This window comes from Mytilinidion resinicola (genome assembly GCF_010093595.1).
Source record: "Mytilinidion resinicola strain CBS 304.34 unplaced genomic scaffold BDZ99scaffold_1, whole genome shotgun sequence".
Taxonomy (NCBI): Eukaryota; Fungi; Ascomycota; class Dothideomycetes; order Mytilinidiales; family Mytilinidiaceae; genus Mytilinidion; species Mytilinidion resinicola.
The window spans coordinates 3,167,891-3,186,627 of record NW_022985437.1 but is presented as its reverse complement, the minus strand read 5'-3'; the positions used below and the strand labels follow the sequence as shown (position 1 = coordinate 3,186,627).

The 18,737-nt window shown below is 50.0% G+C and overlaps 6 protein-coding genes across 6 annotated transcripts; 4 read left to right on the top strand and 2 right to left on the bottom strand.

Moving 5' to 3' along the window:
- Positions 1-111: 111 nt before the first annotated feature.
- Positions 112-982, bottom strand: BDZ99DRAFT_457537 (uncharacterized protein; the record flags this gene model as incomplete). The annotated part of the gene is made up of 3 exons (XM_033718701.1): positions 112-462; positions 670-830; positions 959-982. 3 exons carry the CDS (start codon positions 980-982, stop codon positions 198-200), a joined length of 450 nt encoding a protein of 149 aa, XP_033584898.1. The 3' UTR covers positions 112-197.
- Positions 983-1,292: 310 nt separating this feature from the next.
- Positions 1,293-1,457, bottom strand: BDZ99DRAFT_355730 (uncharacterized protein; the record flags this gene model as incomplete). Its single annotated transcript, XM_033714608.1, has 1 exon — positions 1,293-1,457. A coding segment is annotated over one exon (165 nt), but the record flags the coding sequence as incomplete, so codon positions are not given.
- A 1,461-nt stretch (positions 1,458-2,918) lies between these two features.
- On the top strand, positions 2,919-3,122 carry BDZ99DRAFT_373420 (uncharacterized protein; the record flags this gene model as incomplete). Its single annotated transcript, XM_033714871.1, has 1 exon — positions 2,919-3,122. The coding sequence occupies one exon, from the start codon at positions 2,919-2,921 to the stop codon at positions 3,120-3,122; it is 204 nt and encodes a 67-aa protein (XP_033584896.1).
- Positions 3,123-7,775: 4,653 nt separating this feature from the next.
- BDZ99DRAFT_514154 (uncharacterized protein) lies at positions 7,776-8,410 on the top strand (the record flags this gene model as incomplete). The annotated part of the gene is made up of 3 exons (XM_033724828.1): positions 7,776-7,915; positions 8,018-8,066; positions 8,294-8,410. The coding sequence occupies 3 exons, from the start codon at positions 7,776-7,778 to the stop codon at positions 8,408-8,410; spliced, it is 306 nt and encodes a 101-aa protein (XP_033584895.1).
- A 2,741-nt stretch (positions 8,411-11,151) lies between these two features.
- Positions 11,152-12,102, top strand: BDZ99DRAFT_514153 (uncharacterized protein; the record flags this gene model as incomplete). Its single annotated transcript, XM_033724827.1, has 3 exons — positions 11,152-11,233; positions 11,497-11,689; positions 11,745-12,102. 3 exons carry the CDS (start codon positions 11,152-11,154, stop codon positions 12,100-12,102), a joined length of 633 nt encoding a protein of 210 aa, XP_033584894.1.
- Positions 12,103-14,424: 2,322 nt separating this feature from the next.
- Positions 14,425-15,500, top strand: BDZ99DRAFT_514152 (uncharacterized protein; the record flags this gene model as incomplete). The annotated part of the gene is made up of 4 exons (XM_033724826.1): positions 14,425-14,434; positions 14,499-14,594; positions 14,647-14,793; positions 15,055-15,500. The coding sequence occupies 4 exons, from the start codon at positions 14,425-14,427 to the stop codon at positions 15,498-15,500; spliced, it is 699 nt and encodes a 232-aa protein (XP_033584893.1).
- Between the last annotated feature and the right edge of the window lie 3,237 nt (positions 15,501-18,737).

Sequence of the window (18,737 nt, the reverse complement as noted above, 5' to 3'; positions counted from 1 at the left end):
GGCCCGTGCGATTAGTAAGCAGGAACATCAAAAGTGACGGAGATTGCCGTTTTGCAGCGATTTCTCATGCAAATCAACACGTAACAACATCTGTATCGTTTTGAAGCTAGAAATTGATACAACATCTATCTATACAAGCTGTAACATGGTGTTAAGACTTGTTCCAACTCGTTCACCTATAATATCACTTTGTTCACTTAATAGTAGCCCTCCTCAACACTCTCCAGCACGCGATTCCCATCCATTTCCCCATCCTCATCAATTTCCTCATCCATTTCCTCATCAAATTCCTCATCAAATTGTTCATCGAATTGTTCATCGAATTGATCAATTTCCATCTCATCAGCCCCTGCATTCTGTGTTGAGTTCTGTGTTGAGTTCTGTAGGGAGGCCACATGCACGCAGGCATGCTGCCATGCTGATATAGCTTCATCAACGGCTATCTTAGCAATTGCATTAGCACTTAAAGCAATTAACAAAGCCTTATAAAGCTTCTTAACAGCGTTTTTCGTAATTTAGCTGCCGTTCTGGCTGTCGGCTATAATAGCGTTATCGTACTTCTTTTGCACTTATTTACGTTGACGTTGTATAGCTTTATATTCTTTCTCCTTGGCTAGCTTATACACACGCAATTCGACACGCTTGGCGACGGCTTCCTTCCTCTTCTACTTATTCTCATCTTTATCTATTTTAGCTTCCTTCTTAAGTAACTTGGCGGCCTCTCGAAGCTCCTTAGCGTGTTGTTTCTTAGCTGCAGCAACAGCCTGGGTATTAAGAATTCTCCGGATTTTAGTTGTGGAAATATAGTGTGATTTTATAAGCACTAAGTTCTTTTTCAATTGCTTATATTTTTGTGTAGCTGTAGCTGTTTCAAGCTCGCAATTTCGATTATTAACAAGCTGTAGTTCTGCTTATAGAGAATTAATTATAGCGTATAGCTTGCTAGTAGCTGCATCACGTGTGGCCTGCATAGCTGAGGCATAAGAAATTAATGTTCGGTAACGTGATATATTATCTTATGTTAACGGAGTTTTTAGATATATTAGCGATAAAAGGAGAGCTAGCATTCCAATCTAAATTTACTAAGTTGTATAGCGCTTAGATTAATTAGGCTTCTTTAATTTCTATAGAATTTTTTGGGCATTAAGAGGCTATATTCCTGCTGCTAAGAAGCTTATTTTAATATATTATAAGGTGTATATATTATTATAAATCTGTCTATAGAGCTCTAGGAACACTATACAGTTAATACCACGTCGCTAAAGGCTAATATACTTATTAATCTTATCTAAATATTGTTTCTTTAAGATAGAAAAAAGATAATAATCTAGCGGTTGGATATTATAAGTAGTATAGGGTGGCAAATAGAATAGGATAATCCTGGCCTCTTTATATTTAGTAATAAATTCCAGAAAAAGGTAAGAAATATAGCTATCTATTAAAAGAAGCCGGTAACTATATTATTCTCCTGCGGATTTTCTATTTTTATAGATATCCTTCTAATAATCCTCTTATTAAGTCTATATATTAAAATAGTTAATCCACGCAGCAGTATATTACTAATTACTCTAACTATTAATAGAAACTCTAATCTCTAAATCTAGAACAGAATTAAAAGCTTCTATACCTATATTCTTAGTTATTACTTTCCCCTTAAAGATAAAGTAAGAGGAAATAGAAATACCGCCAGCAGATATAGCACCTATTTCTGTAACCTATTCTCTATTACCAGGTAATAAAAAAGAATACTTTTAGCTGCTATAGAGTGTTACTTTCTTATAATTATATACGTAGCCTATTTAATAGCCCGTCTTATCTATATTCTAGAGGTCCAATTCTTTAATATTATATTTTATAAGAGTATTCTCTAACTTATTAAAGAACCTTTTATATGCTATAGTATTATTATTAGCTGTAGATCTATCTATTTCCAGATAGCGGGCGTATTAAATTTGGAAGTTTAGATGGCGTTTTAAGTACTAATCCACCCATCTAACACCCAGTATAGCATTAGAATTATCTTTACTATCTTTATGCAGCTGTCTCTTGTACACTGTAAGCGCAATTTAATAAATCTGAACCTTCTTTAATGGAAAGCTATTCTTAATTAGTATTGTGCAATAGCGCTCAACTGCTGCCTCCGAAGCTAGGGTTAATTTCTGATCTTTTTGGTGTGATAGCCGTGAGGTTGTGCGCTTGCCAGAGAGCCGATCAAGGATGGTTTGTGGGTGGATGGCATACGCATTTGCGGTAGCTGTAGCGCTTGGATGGTGATGATTTCTGTACGAGTTAATAGCTTGCTGTATTCTCTCGCCTTTGCTAGGCCCACAGCGAATTCTGGGCATGTTGGATTTGTTATTTGAACGTGGTTATGTGGGTTGTTTCCAGCGTAAATACGCATCTCGGAGTGATTTGATGTTCCTGCTTACTAATCGCACGGGCCATACAATAACACCCTCATATACAATAACCTACTCAAGTACTCTACCTATTCAAAGAGCATCGCAGTTAGCTGCGATTCCTTCTGCGGTAGAGGCGCAAGGCGGGGCAGGATATATACATTTGCTTGAAGTCAGGGACCTGGTCTAGATCGCAGAGGTAGATGGGTAACACCGGGCTGCTGGGGTGGCCAGAACGGGCATCCGGGTGGCAAGAAGGGATTGCATAGCTGTCTGAGGGCAGTGAGAGCAAAGAGGAATGCCTTCGAGGTAGCAGTGAAGATGATGCAGGAGTGGTCGTCGGGGATGACCGCTTGAGGTGGGAATGCAGTCGCCTGCCAAATCCTGCCGGTGACGTTTGGCCTGCTATCATCGCCCCCGCTTCCTTCCCAACCTTCTCCATCCTCCATCCACCACCATCCAACCTTTACTACCTCACTTCACCTGGCACCATCACCAATCCCACAATAGTGAGGGCCGATGTCCTCCGGTATCCATAAGTGCTCTCATTACGAAGGCTCGAAAATCCGACCTAGGCTGCAGGACATCTCCATGCCACAAATGAACGGCATGGACGCGACCCGCCAAATCCAGGCAACCAAATGCGAGCTAGGCCTCAACTCAGCGGAAGTCATTGCTCTCACTGGACTCGCGAACGCGCAGGCTCACCAGGACGCATTCTGAAGCGGCATGGACACCTTTCCGACAAAAAGTCTATCCGTCAGAGGGGACTAGAGGAGGCGTTACAAGACGTGGGAATGGGAGATGAGAGGAAGGGCTCGGAAGGAAGTGTGGGTGAAGGAGTCGAAGGAACGACGGCACATGTGTCATGACTTTCCTAAAGATCCCTTTGCTTGAAGCTTCGCCATTGGCATGGATGGCACTCTCTCTGCACTGTCTGCCCGAACTTCACATGAACGTGTGTTCTAAGCGTTATGGATGAGAGAGCGATGGGCAGCATTTCTTTCTTAAGATGGTGGGGCCTGCTGTTCTCCGTTCTCCAATATCCGTAAGTACTATTCTGCTCCATGGCGGCACAGGGCCCCCAAGACTCGGAGACATCTGTAATGGCTAACGAGTGTAAACATTAGGGAAGAAAAGTTTCTCCGTAACGAGAACCGCCTGGACGACGCTCTTGGTGACGAATCTCTCTGCCCGGCTTGTAGATCTCGTAGGGAGGATGTCAGACCGAAAGAATCCCGATCTGAATGATCTGCTTCGGTACCATGGGGTGGTATTAATGGAGCCTGATGCTCCTACAGACTTCCCGGCACTCAGGTATAACAAGAGGCTTTCTTAAGCAGCACGAACAACTTCCTCAGGAGCCCCAATTGTTAGGAGGTTAGGAGAAGCGTCGTGGGATATGGGAACGCTAGACGAGAGAGCGGGCTCATCACAACTTTCGACAACATGCAGAAACCGGAGGGTAAGTCGCCCGACATTGGTTCTATTAGTCGATCACTTTGAGCTGACGATAATCTCGTAGATCAACCAAGGAAGCAGGCGCAAGCAGCCGTCTTTATTCCTCCACGCCGCCTCAGACGCAGATGCATTACTTCCTTGCTCAAGGCACTCGGCTGGAGTTCATGGCACCTCCGCCGTGGCCGTGCGGGAAGAAAACGGCTCGAGGCTCACGTCGTGCCGTTCGTCGTGCCGTTCGTCTAGGACACCGTAACAACCCTTCTCTACCGGACGGTCATGAAGGACGACCAATCCTCCTCCTTCATGCGCACAACGCTACCCCGGCCCATGGCTAGACCTGCCTCCATTCCCAAGACCGCGATCCTCACCCGCCCAGTCAGGACAACACTCAAGCGCCTGTATCCTCTACCGTGCCGTACAATGGCACTCCGAGGGATTTCTTCGCCCCGCAGAATCAGCTGGATTTTCAAGTCTTCGAGATTGAGCGCATCGTCTTTCTTCGGACCGACAGAATCGCAGCCTAGGAGCTTGTAGGGTCCATGCACAAGGGTAGACGTTCTCGAGTCATCACGACGACTTTCTGGATGAGCTTCTTCGTCAGAGGATTTGGAAAAAGCGTTCCGGGACGTGGGATCCGAAAACGATATGCAGTGTTCGGAGGGAAAACGCCGTCAGAGACAACTTTGGAACAACGGCCCACGATACTCTCCCCCTCCGTTTCAGGCACCAGTGCGAGGATCTCCGATGGGTTGCGTCGGTGTGCTGAGTCACAACACAGAGCCAGCCTCTCGACCACTCCAGTTTCAGTGCATCCTCCTGCTCTAGACCGACGAAATCGCAGCCCTAGAAGCCAAAATTGACGAAGTCAGAGCTGACGGCGTGGTGAATAACATGGAAAGGGCCCCACCTGCGGTACCTCGCGGTCGTAAACGGCACCTGTTGCGGTCCTGAGCGGTACAATCTGCGGTGCACGCCTATGCACCTATTCAACCGGGCATGGAAAACGCTGTTGCATGCTCTGCGCCGATTTCTCCGTCACACATTTATTCTTCTTTCTCTCTTTTTCATCCCCGCCATCAGTTTCCTATCACCTCCGGCAGCTTTGACCTTCCTCCAACAGCCCGTCCAATCCCATTCCATTCAACATGTCTACGACCATTGTCATCCTATCTGGGCCCGAGCCTAACAGTGTCCGCTGCTGTGTGGGCTACCTGGCATTTGTAAAAGTCGACAAGATGACCGGCGAACAAATGGTCGAATTGCAATCGACGATGTCCGCTGCTCCGTGGACTACATGGCATTTGTTAAGGTCGATAAGCTAGCCGGAGAAGAAAGGTTGAACTACAATCGAGTTGCCGCTGCTGTGTGAACTACAAGGCGTTTGTGAAAGTCGACAAGCTAACCGGCGAACGAAAGGTTGAATTGCAATCGACTTGGCGATTTTGTTCCTGTTGATCGGAGGGACGGGAGATGTCGAGTGGGGTGAAGCCATGGGCACCCCGCCACGGGGCCCAGGTAGCAAATTCAACTTCGATTCATCTTTTATGTTCTCTTTTCTCTAAAAACTTATTGTCTTCGCAGTCCATTTACTTGATGACTTCACTTTATTGTCCTCTAGTGAGGCGGGCTGATTACTTACACTTGCGCGTCCTGGCAGCTTTCGTGCTTCATAACCTTCTAGTATCGCGACTCAACTCGATTTACCAATCCACTTCGATTAACCATACTAGAAAACTCACATTTCACTTTGAACTCACCCTCGTCTCGTCCTTCTTACCCTATCTCCGCCGCTATCCTCACCCTCGCGGCCGCCCGTGAAGCCTACGAGGGCGTCCAAAATGTCCACCGCGCGCGACTGTCAGACTCGCAGAACGTCTATGGGGGGGCCAGCAGCAAAAAGACACGTTACTTGTGCAGCAATACCCCAGAACTTCGCCGCGTGCACCGTGATCGGAATTCGCCTTTCGTAATCTACATCAACGAGTACAAGGACGATTTTCAACTTGAATGTCGTCTGAATTTCGACGTTGAAACAAGCTTTTGCGGCGGCGTGCGATGGCGCCGTGGATCGTCGCCCCTGTGGTGCCATGGTTGCGAGTCGGTAGGCGAAGCGTACCATACTCCAATAGGAAGACCATTTCGACCAATACGACCAATCAGTCCGCGATCCTCTGCCAAATTTAGTCTCAATGGAAGATGGTGCGATCGGCTTCGCGTCCTTCCTCCCGGAGAGTGGTGGTCTTGTGGATGCCGGCAAGGTTAGCGCAAAAGAGAAGACGGTGGTCACTTGAATGTCAATGCTGCCCATGCGGATAGAATGCGGACAAGATGGGCACAGCAGCAGCCTTGCGAATTTTGGCACAAGTTCTACGGTGGGTTCGGCGAAAGTGGTCATTAACGGAAAAGCATTCGATGAGAAGGTGTTCAATGCGCAGGTGTTCAGCAAGCCGAAGCACCACGTGCTCCTCAATGCTACGGTGGAGATTAGATTACAACGACTACTCCGTGCTGTCGTGAGGGCAGCAAAAGAATCAACATGCTTCTGACTTATGTCACCTTTTAAACATGAACTTTTTATTCTCCAAAAGACGTTTTGCTTAACATTTTGTACACAGCATCTAATGCAACCTTGGCCGTTCGCTGCCTCCATGGTCCTCACGGCAAAATGCAAGGCAGGCTTAGGGCCAGAATTAGATGCATTCCACACGGTGCTTGCATAAACTGAGAGTGGAAGCACGGTCATAATTCAAGAAATTTCAGAGCTCAACTCTCTAACAACGCCACCCTAAGCACGCCAGCAGAGCCAAATCTAATAACTTCTAGCGCAATGTACCAGCTATACTGCCAACGACGTAGGCTAGCAGTAGCTCAGGAACGATATGCCATGGCAAAGTGACGAAGAGAGCTACATGCGTGTTCATGTAATTTGAAACTGCATCCAACAATTCTAGTCCCCTCGACCTCACTGGTTCATCGGAGCCCACCCAAAGCGGCCCACCGTATCCCAGTGGACCTGTAAACCGACGCACGAGTGCCAAGGTGGGCTGGTGATCCGAAATTGACCCGGCGTGGCTCTCTTCAGCTGCCCGACCCCTCCCCGCGCGCGTCACATGCCTAAAGCCTTCTTGCTCGGCCCGTCCACACTCCGTGGGTATTCGACCTGCCTACTTTTCTTAGCGTTGATGAGTAATTGCTGAGTAAGTAGCTAAGCGACTCTCCGTCGTCTCGTATAAATATTTGACGGTTGACACCTCTGCAACTCAGCCTCCTTTGCCCAGACTTGTAAGTCCCCATCCTTTGATCACTTCTTCGGATCATCACTAACTGTCTTCCAGTATTGCAGGAGTGCAAGCGTCCCACTCTGTACCGCGGTATGTTAGTCCGGAAGCTCACCGCAGCTCAGCTGTGCCGGCATTCAGGGCTTGTGGGACGCTGAGGCGCGAGGGCGCGGGCTTGGGGGGGAAATCTTTGGAAACCGTTCCCTGGCCGCTGGGCTTGCCTATGTCAGGGGACACAGTGTCGCTCGTATTGCACTATCTCGGGCTGACGCGAACATTTTTGTTCAATCTTTTTATCTTTTTCATTGATCTACTCAGCTTGTCTGGGTACTCGAAGAAGAGGCTTCTTTCCCTTTTGATATCTCTTTCGTCTTGCTTGTCTGTGATGATGGCTTTTGGTATCTACCTTGGTGGTGATGTGACTCGCCTTGTTAGTGATTTGCCTTGTTGTTTACTGATGATGCGACGCGTCAACGCCCGCCTCGCTGCTGCACAGGTCTTCCTAACAATAGCTGATCGACTTGACCTCTACTTCACTTCCGCTTCACCTCACAATCATCTCACAATTGTCTTTGGGCGGCCTCACAGAACCGCACCGCACTTCACTACACCACAATTCAAATACACAATCCTCATCATGGCAAGCTTCGACGTCGCAAGCCTCATCCTACTCAGCCTACTTGTCATTGTAACCTTGCCGATCGTGCTTCGCCAGCTGTACGACGCCCTAACCCTCGACGAAGACGAATACTTCGCGAAATATGGACTACCCACAATGTTCGTCGATCTCTAAGTAGCAGAATTGTTCACAAGAAGGTACCCTGTAGTATACTGTTCTACTGTAAAAGCGCCTATATGCTAATTCAAAGCTTCCGATAGAGACAGCGTCGCAACCGCGCACAATGAGTACCTCAAGATGGCACGGGATGTAGGAATAGGGACTTGGGCGGGCCGGGCCCTTTGCAGTTTTGGTTTTTTCAGAAGCTTGCAATAATGATACTCTGATCAAGTCAACAACGATCCGCTCGCGCCTCCGCGTGCTTGAATTCTATGGTGTAGCTGTGAACCCGCACGCGTGAACCTTTCGCACAGCTCCATCGCACGGACGGCGCTACTCCTCGTCTTCAAAAATTCTATTGCTAACACGCATCGTAGGGCCTCATGCCAATTCCGAGACTGACCTCCGAGCACCTCGCTCAACCCAAATCCAGCATCTTCTTGACTACAGAAGGAACACATGCAGGCCCTCAACATCGACGCATGCCGCACTAGGACATCAACCCGACCGCCACATCCACTACAACCGCCTCGCCGCGACCTACACGGTCTTCAATCCTCATCATATTCTACCTATTTCGACGATGCGACCCCACGCAGCTGCTCAAGCGGCCAGGCCCGCGGAATACATTACAATCAGGGGAAGGCGATGTGTCCCGACGGTGGGTAAAGTGAGGACGGCATGGCCGAGGCGTCAGCTATCAACCAGGCCGAAGCAGGCTGGCTGTACGAATACGGCTAAGGCTAACAGGGAAGGACCTCTCGCAGGCTCATGCCACGGCATTACTTCTCGACTCAAGGGTTCCAATCTGTTGTCACGAGCTCTCGGATTATGGTGAGATTCAAGGGCAGCTTCGCCGAGGTGGTTCCAATATGTCTTAGAGAGAGACATGGGGCTCAAGATTCTCGATCTTGGGCTCATTTGAATAGTCAGCGGCAGTCTGTTGACACTGTCTGAGGGGGCCCGGAGAGCTTTCAGGCGTGTCGAACCTGCCGCTTTGCCATTCCTAAGAACGTAGCGGAGAACCTTATGCGGTGCGCAAAGGAGGCCACGAACATATCGCGATTCCCAGTAGGACGAGAAAGCTTAGGGGGATGAGAGATGATTTTCCAGGCCACTGACGCTCGAGTATGTATCCACAAGCGCCCTCCCTAAGTCCCACGACCACGAAATCCTGACCGCAACTAGAGTCTCCAGCTAAAAAGGGTGTCCAGAAGATCCACATCAGCTTCCCTACGGAGTTGTTTTTCCCGCTTACTACAAAACGTCCTCTCTTACGTACGGCATCTCTCCCGCCTCCATCCGACTCGTTCTTCCACAAATGCCTCTATCATGTCGTTGCAGATGTGGAAGGCATTGTAGCACGTCCATACAAATACAGCCTTGACATATTTGAGGATCCGTGTTTCCGCTTCTTTGACGAAGAACTGTCTTCAGTTGTCGACACAGGCCGCTCGCTAGCTTCCGCCTCCTCGACTTCATGGATCTATCGGATTTTTATGTTGGTATCGTCGCCAGAGCTGATGGTAGGGCTACCTTGCCAACAGATGAACAAACTTGAGGTTCGTAAATATTGTTCTTCCACTTGGGCCGTAATGCTGACCACTTGAGGAATAGCTACTCGTATTCGCCTTGGCCTCACATGCGCTTCCACCCCGCGACTACCATCCCTGATAAACGAAGTAAGGTTGCACAGCCTGTCATCTCTTTCATCTTACTGGCATACAACCCTCGCTTCATACTGGCCCAAAAGTCTATGATGAAGCCGGAATGGCGTCATCTACTCGAATCCTTAGGACAATGCTGTCAGAGCCCAGGCCTACAATTAACGCATTGGTACAATGCATCGTTGTATGGATACTGGAAGAAGATGACCCAAGGTTGTCAGCTTTGGCCCGCCCGAGAACGGCAATTTCAATGGCAATTCGAACGCTCAGCGGCGGAAAATCATCTCGAAGATACAAGCGTCTCCTTCCTGTCGTGCAGGCTCATCCGAAGGCAGTACCCCAATGACGCAGCAAAGGACCTAAACAGAAATTCCGTCTAGTCATCTAGGTCTTTCCACTCTTCGAACCACTAAAACAGCTTTCTACGCCAACGGAGCGGAGCCCTGTCGCGATCTCTGGACCCTGCAGGGAAATACCGGGGACCGTAAATGCCCTTGTTTCCCATTTCCTTGTGCTAACTGATGGGAACCGGAGCAGAACCGAAACTCCCACCGTCGGTCCCATCGAGCAGCTTGGCCACGTACCATCCCTCGGTCTCACTACGGATGTTAACCCTATACCAGCTAATGAGGACGTGAAATCGGCGGACAATACAACGCCGAAAAGGCCAGAAAATGATGTCTTGGACTGACGTCGGCAAAAGTGGATTGTAAGCTTCCTGCAAAGGGAAATTGTTGGATAACGGACCTTGCATTCGCAGGCATACATGGTCAATCGATCAATCTTCTTAAACTTCAATCCATGAATGCCCGTCTGGGCGCCTGCAGGTGTAGGTAGTCGCCACCGGCGCTCTTGAGCCACACCCGCCTCGTTACTGAGCCACGCCTGAGTACCTCCACCCACTCCCAACGCCGATTATCCGACCACTGAACACGCCACAAGCCTACCTAGGTAGGCTGCAGTCAACAGACCTTCCACGACCTTCTAGCGCTACATGCTCCTCCAATCGGAAGCCTGGCCTACCACTAGTGTTGCTTGGCACGAATCTCTGTCGAGTATATATGAGCAGCCTCCCCCTCACTGTTACCTTTTCTCTACACCGGTCGGTCGGTAGTTTCGTCCTCTTGCCGTCTGGCTTGAGGCAATTTTTGGAACCCCAAGGGGTGAGAACCCCCTCCTTTTTCATTGATCCACTCAGCTTGTCTGGGTGCTCGAAGAAGAAGTTTTCTACTCCTCATTCTAATTAACTTCTGGCCTCTGGCCTCTGCACGCTGGACTTTTGAGGATGGTTGACGCGTTGTACGTGCGCTCGGGCTAGCTAGACTGTGGCTTTGCAGTTTTTGATGATGCACTAAGGGACCTTACACGCAGTGCTAGACGAGTTTACACACAAGTCTGGAGAGAGTATATGCCTCAGGATCTGAAGTTTGGCGACACGACCTCCGAAATGGCTGTAGGCTCCCACTCAACATTCAACGAAGCCTGGTTGTCCGGCTGAAGCGGTATGGGTGCACTGACCTCGCCCACAGCATCTTCTCTTCCGGCGGCCGCCGGCTGCTTCTCTCCCCATGCCATCCCCACCACGAGCTCGATTGACCACCTCCGTACTCAAGCTCCCAGTGGACAAGGCTGGCTCAGAGGGATTGAAAGGTCTGCACGAAGAAAGCTCTGGGTACTCCAATAGATCAAGTCCGGCGCCGCGCCGCTGGAGAGTACAGACCAGAATGCTTCTCGCTCTGCAGGGCTTGTGCTGTCTTGACGATACCACGTAGCCATAAGCTTGACGCGAAGACGCTCAGTGGCTACGGTGGAGGTGACTTCGAGCGCATACATCTTTTCGGACTTTGACTGCTTTTGGACTGAAATACCGTGATGTGATATGTGCTCCGCGGGGGTCCTGACTCTTGCAGCAGGACCGCGACTCCATTCGTACTACTATCAACAACTTCGACTCGAAAACCTCCGGCGCCACATCCATTGTCCCCTCCGCTCGCTGTATAACGTTTCAAAAGTCCGTATCGTATGCTTCAGTATCTGCTCCCTGCCAACCGACCCCGATGGATATCCTACTGATTGGACTCAACTCCTGCCCGAACGACAGCACCGGTAGGAATCCCATTCAGCAGGCAGTAGATTAGTCAAAAGCTAATCTCACTCCCAGTGCATTGAGCTCTCAGGACGACGACAACGACGATCATGCGAATCTAAACCTCACCGCGCTTCCTCCCATCATCGTACGCGTACGCACCCCCTCCACACAACCACGACACCGACCCAACCGCTTCCTCAGCGGTATTCGCTCTTGCGGATCGCAGCCTATTCCACTCCCATTCTCCACAGCGGCAAAGCCCTCAATATCGGGGAAATATCTTGAACATCGTCTAGCGAAGCATCGGGACCGCATCTACTGGCCTAGCGCTACGGCTTCTCAAGACGCTTCGCAGGAACCATTGCACTCGACCGGGGCACGTGAAGACGCTGCCGCCGACAATAGCGGCGGTAACGAAGCTGGAACATAAGGAGGAGAGACGCAAAATGTGGTCGAGTTGCTCAAAGAAATGATTGACGTTTGGCTAAAGATTAGAGAGAGATCGAGGAAGGCCCAGAGCGAACGGATACAGTCCAATAAGACGAACCGCGCTTTAAACGTGGGCAATTTCAGCATTTGCGAATTGAGAAGGTCACTCCGATACCGTGGAATCTGCCTCTACAGTATCAAGGCAAAAGTCTGGGCACGCCGTTTTTCATTCAGTCCCGATTAATGACGAGGCACTGAAGCACCATAAACACCGGCAAGTGGGCCGACTATCAGTATGAGAAATCTGCCTGATTTGAGCTCTTAGGGACTTTACGTCTTATCAGAACTGTCAGAATCCGCTGAAGTGCCTCCGAAGGTGGTGGGCAAGTGTGCCCGGATTTTTGACAAGGCACTGTAAATTAGAATGGCTTCGATTTAGAGCTCACAGCATTCATCCTTCTGAAAGACCGCGAACGGTTGACCGCCCCAGTCAGAAGGAGCCAGCGCCCGCGGCGATCCCTGGGTCTACCTTTTCCGACAAGCACTGAGGGTTGATGTAGCGGGAATGGTCTGGGTTGGATTGGGGTCGAGGGCCCATCGAGAAAGCTCTGAGGAAGGTTTTTGGACAATACTGCGACAACGCCGGGCACCACAGAGCGAGTCTTAATTGGCCCTGTAATGTTTTGTGGAGAAGGAGGGGTTCTTGGGAGATTCTTCCAAGACCTCGAGGTGACACAGATCTCTCTATCGAACTGGCTCTGCAATTGAGTAGGTTTGGCGGGGCGGATTTCCTATGTTGACACCCGATTGAAGCAGATCTTGTATAGGCCTGAGAAGGCGCAAAAGGGAATTGGCGATGGGCTGATTCGAGCCTTCTAGCTAGTGAATAGGTTGTTTTCTGCTCAATTTTGGTGCTGGCTATGGCGACTGGCATTTATGAACCCGTCAATAAAGTTCCCTGGGTCCATCTTTTAGAACCCATTATGCGAAGATCTGCTCATGCAAAAGATGCGGAGCATTACCTACTCCAGGTTCGTAGAAATTTGATACGTCTTCTTTCATGCAAGATCCTCAAGTTGTACGGAAATCTCCGGGTGCATCTTCTCATCTAACAGCACAGTACTGGGTCATGAGCCCAGGAGCCCGAATGTACCATTGCATTGGTCCAGTTCTTGACTGCCCGACACCATCGCGAGATGTAGCCTAACTCGCAGGTGTTGAGGTAGTCAAAATATGGCCTGAATTCCACTGCGTCGACGTCTACTGTATTTTGAACTTCAGAAAGTCCATGGACGTACCCCAAGTAGTGGTAAGAGAGAGTGCCCAAGCTTATTCCTCTGGACTGTATATGAGAGACTCGCAAAGACTTCAAGAAGGGGCAGGGCAAATTCGAGACGACCTCGAGGTCAGGAAGGAGATGAAAATCATGTCAGCAGTGGCTTCCAAGGCTGATGACAGCCCTTTTGCAGGAAGGTGGTGGTAGTGGTAGGACATGCGCATGATCTTGGATGCGCAGAGCTTCATAGGCTTGAGTACACGATTCTTTCTATATCTACTTGCGACTTCCGACTGGTCTCCAAATTAGTCCCCAGTCAAGAAAAACCTTGGAGAGCTAGCCCAATTTGAAGGGCATCAAGCTTTCCATCTTCATATGACTTTGAAACGTCATGGGCGTTGCCCAGACAAAACAAACTTACAGCTAAACTAATACCCCGCACTAACTTATTTCCTACCTGGGCTACATAATAGCAATAAGTTCGACCGTCTTTCGCCCTCACCCGTTCCTGGTGAGGGTGGTTAAGAACCTCGCTAACATCTTGGCCAGTCTTCTTCACACTCTCCCATTGCACAAAAGGGGGGAGCCGGGTTCGAAACCCTAAGACCTTACGAGGCAACCTTTTTTTTGTCCTTCAGTTTTATTTGTACTTCTTTTAGCATTAGTCGCTATTAGGTCTTAACATATTAATCATGTAGTCCTCTTTTTGCTTCTCTTAGGGTAGATCCGGCCAGTAATGAAAAGGCGTGGCAAAAACACGCGGACAGCCAGCATTTTTGAGGAAATTTGAGTTCGCTCGAGGTAAATCGCTTCAAAAACTGCCTGGCAGAAGTTCTAGTCTAAAATAGTATCAAGACGGCATTTTCCGGCGTTTTCGGCTTAGCCGTGCCCGGAGTCTTTCTCCGCCCAGACAGCACTCCCACTACCAGCTCCACGGTGCCTCTTTCTCTACCACCCGGAGTCCTATCCTCCGTCACCCGACCTGCAGTCGTTACCCCCTTCTCAACCATCCCCGCGAGGCGCCTTACGCTGAAGGAATCTCTAGCGATGCGCCCAGGTATGTCAGTCATGTCAAATGTTGCGTATTTTCCCAAGCTCCCTGGAGACTAACATGGTTGCAGTCGATACTCTCTCGCCGACCCAGGTGCCTCAGCACGTCTTCCCGCGCGTTCTCGAAGAGATAGTGGAGCCCGCCTTTCGAGTCCCTCTTAATGCCGGTATATGGCACGCCCATAACCCGCTCCGTCTTCGGTGATCAGCCTCACCCAGGCGATAAGCACGTCACCTTGGACACGCCTAGTTTGGAAGACGTGGGTCCGACCCTCAGCGCCGTCCAGGTTCTCCACAAGAGGACCGTCGATGACAAGCTTTACTGCCCCATTGTTCCTGGCATCACAGCATGCCACAATTCTCCCAGTACGTCCCGCTATAGAATGTGGAATATTTCACGATCGACGAGAAGCTTGGGAAGCTTCCTTCAGCATGCACCACCTAGTAGTATGGCACGTTGCCCACTAAACACGCATGCAACGCGCTCCGTTTTCCGCGATCAGCCTCATCCGGGCCACCCAGGTAGCAAGCACGTCTTCCGGCACACGTTTCGTCTTTAGTCCGTGAAGCCCAGCTTCTGCGCCGTCTAGGAGCTCTACAATGAGAGCGTCGACGACGAGCTCTAAGATCCTATTGTTACGGACAACACACCCTGCCACGGCTCGCCTCACTATCCGCGCGTAATCCTTTTTGCGGCCTCCCTGTTCCGACCCTCCTCCTCGTGCCTGAGGGAGCGCGGTCGAAACGTCGCCACACCCATTGCGCCTCGGACGTCATATTCTGTGCGGTGCTATACCGGGGAGGGGGATCTCTGGATTGAGTTCCCAGGGGTGGTGGAAGCGAAGGAGATGGAGGAGTATTTCGGGGCCATGCTGAGATTCATTGTTGGATTCGCGAGGGACCCAGCGATTGAGGATAGAAAGAAGATGGAGCAGTGGGAAGAGAATGAGAAGAATGAGATTGAGTCTAAAGAGAAAGAGCACAGCAAGGTGGATGGGTATGATGGGGATAGAGAGGCGGGCCAGGAAGAGGCGACGGTTGCGGGTGCTGAGCGCCCTTTCATTGAGTTCTAGGAATGCACCATAGACCGGCTCCTTTCAACCCCAAGTCCCTCTTCTGAATCGTAGTCTTAGCTCATATTGTTATACTACGCTGAGGCATCCTACTATCGACGAGGACGACGACGTGGACGCGCTCGATTTCAGTCATTTTATCAGCACGCCTTGCCATAATACGCCAATCACATGCCCTAGATCCGGTGGTTAGCCTCGCCCTGGCAACAAGTACGTCTCTTTGAAAGCTTCCAGTTGGCACTTTACAGCACGCAAGCTTCATACCCAGCACACTTTGTCAGGTCACAGAGACGATCAAAGACGATGAAGGATGGAACGGCAGCGATCGCGATGGCGGCTTTTAAGAATAGGAAGAAGAGCGCATTGTCTCTCCATCATCGTGCCAATATCGCTGAGTGTCCTTCAAAAGCAACTCTACATGCCCATCCTCTCGAAGAGCCCGGACTTGCTCAATGCTCTCTTCTCAACGACAACACTAGGTCCTATGGAGCGGGCAAGCTTAAGTAATGATCTTATGCAACCCCGGAAGTGCATGTGCCATCCCCTAAAGATGAGGACAAAGCCACTCTCCCTCCTTCTGTGGAGAGAGATCCCACTCTCCGGCTCGTTAGTATGGCCGGACTTGAACAGACCTTCACCGCATGTGTCGCATTACCCAGCGGCTAGAAAGGTTTGCTTATGCTATGCTCTTGGGTACATACTTCTTCCTGGCATACTCCGCATTCAGCGCATGAACCCGAGCTGTCTCCAGGCCTTCATGTACCAGTCCGCTGGCTTTCCGACTGCATCCGAACTGGAGAGCCCGAAGAAGAACACGACGTTTCCCCTGAGGAAGAAGACAACGCCGTTTACCTTCCTCCTGTGAAGAAAGAGCCGACTCCCGACTTTGCTAATGTTACCAGCCTCGGAAGTTTCTTCTCCGCAAGTGCAGCGTTACACAGCGGCTGAAACTGTTTGACCACGCCGAGTTTTTGGGCAAGCGCTTCTTCCCGGCGCGCCTCGCACATGACTTTTACCCCGAAGACAGGATTCTCCACTCATTTTGCTCAGCTAACCGCCACTGCTTCCCGAGGACAACGTATCTCGCAGCGAACATTCCTCGGACATCCTAATGAAGAGGACTCAGAGTATTCGCCATACGAAGTCGCGGAATGCAGCTCATATATCCAAGTCGCCACCTGGATTTCATGGACTAGTGTACGGGGTTTGAAACGGTATTCACACTGGTGTCACCATAGTAGTAGCCTCTACGTCCAGGAGAACGATGCCATATCACCCGCACAACACCAACAGCAGCAGCATGGCCCGACCGACTGCAGCTCCAGGGGAACCTACAGTAGCATCTTGGTCGATAGAAGAGCGACAAGTTGCGTGTGCGTGCATGGGCCAGCCGCTCGCTCTGGTGTGCTCACGAGGGGCAGTGGACCGGTACCATGGCTTTACACACTTGACAGGTGACGTCGCTGCTGCGCGCCGCGTGCGAGGGGTAGTGTTCGCGTCTGCTCGACTGAGATGCATGAAGGCAATTGGAGTCTACTAGTCGCTGCTAAGACCCGTGAGCGAGTGCCGAACAGATGGTCGACTAAGCGTAGGCTGAGAGCCAAAAGAGAGCGAGTCGGAGGACAAACGGCGCGCTACTAGGTCGTCCTGGGGGCAGCGTGAAGAGAAACGTCCATTGGGAACCCCTCTTGGTTGAGGGTTGCGAGCGCGCCGCCGCAAGAGCATTCCATGAACCAGCCTCACCACCAAGTCTACATCCGGAGAACAGCCCGTCATTTTCTCTGAAGATGAGGCAATCCAGCGAATCCTGACAGGGAATCCCACAACTTCGACCGCTTTCGGAGCAATGTTGCTTTCCAAGCAAGTGAGTCCGCAATAAGATCTACAAGAGCCTGGAGACGAGCTCGCAAGGTCACTGCCCAAGACGTAAAACCGAAGAATCAAACGCAGGTTTTGGAGAAGCGTCTTAGCAATGCGCTCGGAACCCCGAGTATGATGTCGAAGGTCTATGATAAATAACAACAAGCTCACGGATCTCACTAATCCTTCTCTAACAATTCGGTTATTCTAAAGGGGCATAATGCCGTTCGACACGACATTGCGACAGCTGAGCGGTATGTAATGTCGGACAACTGAAAAGCTTTTTCAAAGACTCAAAGTTGAAAGAATAAGGCCCTGAAGACTTTAAGGACGATGGGGGTGAGGGTGGCACTGTCAGGCTGGCGAGTACAGCTAACAGGTAAACGTCTTCTTTTTTCTCTTGGCGTTAATGGAAGGCGGGCTGGAATTCACTTTAGTAAAACCTAGTGAAGAACTCCAGACGGCGCCAAGTGGAGGTATATAGACCCCAAGTGTACCAACGTAGTCTAAGAAGAGTATCGCAGATGTAGAGGTATAGAGGTTCTGGTTCTCAATCCGGTTAAGCAGGCTTTATTATTGCAAAGTATCCAAAACTCCAAACACCAAGCCTTCACACTTTCCTAAGAATTCAGCCTCCAGTATTCCTACATGCTGTACTATGCTCTAGCAGCCCAGCACCTCGCTTAATATGTGACTCTATATTAAGCTATCTGTCGTGCGCCGTCTATATCAAGGACATTAGATTAGTGTACACACCCTGTGAAGTATGGTGATAATGCTTCTATATACCTTTTTATGAAGTATGCTACTTAAACGTTCATGTACGTTGCGGGGAGGCCATGTTTCGCGTAGTATTCTTCAGGTTCCATAGTAAAGGCGTCGTAGACGCGAGGAAGCAGTATGCAGAGCACAACAGCGGCAAAGAGGGTGGTGAGGAGGAGGGTGGGGACGTCGTCGGTCATGATGGTTATGTATTTGAGGTTTGATAAGCTTTTGCTGGGCCGTCTGATGGCAGAGGTGAGGTGACAGTAAGGTGACATTAAGACGACATTTAATAAAGGGCAAGTATATTGTCCTTATTTCAACTTCACTTGTCACGTGTAGTTGGCCAAGGCGCGCCAAGGGCCGACAGCAAACACAGCCTCACCTACTGTCCGCTGTCTTCACCCTCTTCCTCTACATCCTCTCTCTCCATCGCCCCCTCTTTCCTTATAATAGCCTACGCTAGATCGATCTGGCACGCGACTCTTGATCTCTGGATCAAATACAGTGGATTGATGTCCGGAGCCGAGAAGCAGTAATACCTACAGGTGACGTGGATACCAGCCAGCGCCAGCGGGTAGTCGCTTCAGCGTTGGGTAAAATACAGCGGATTGA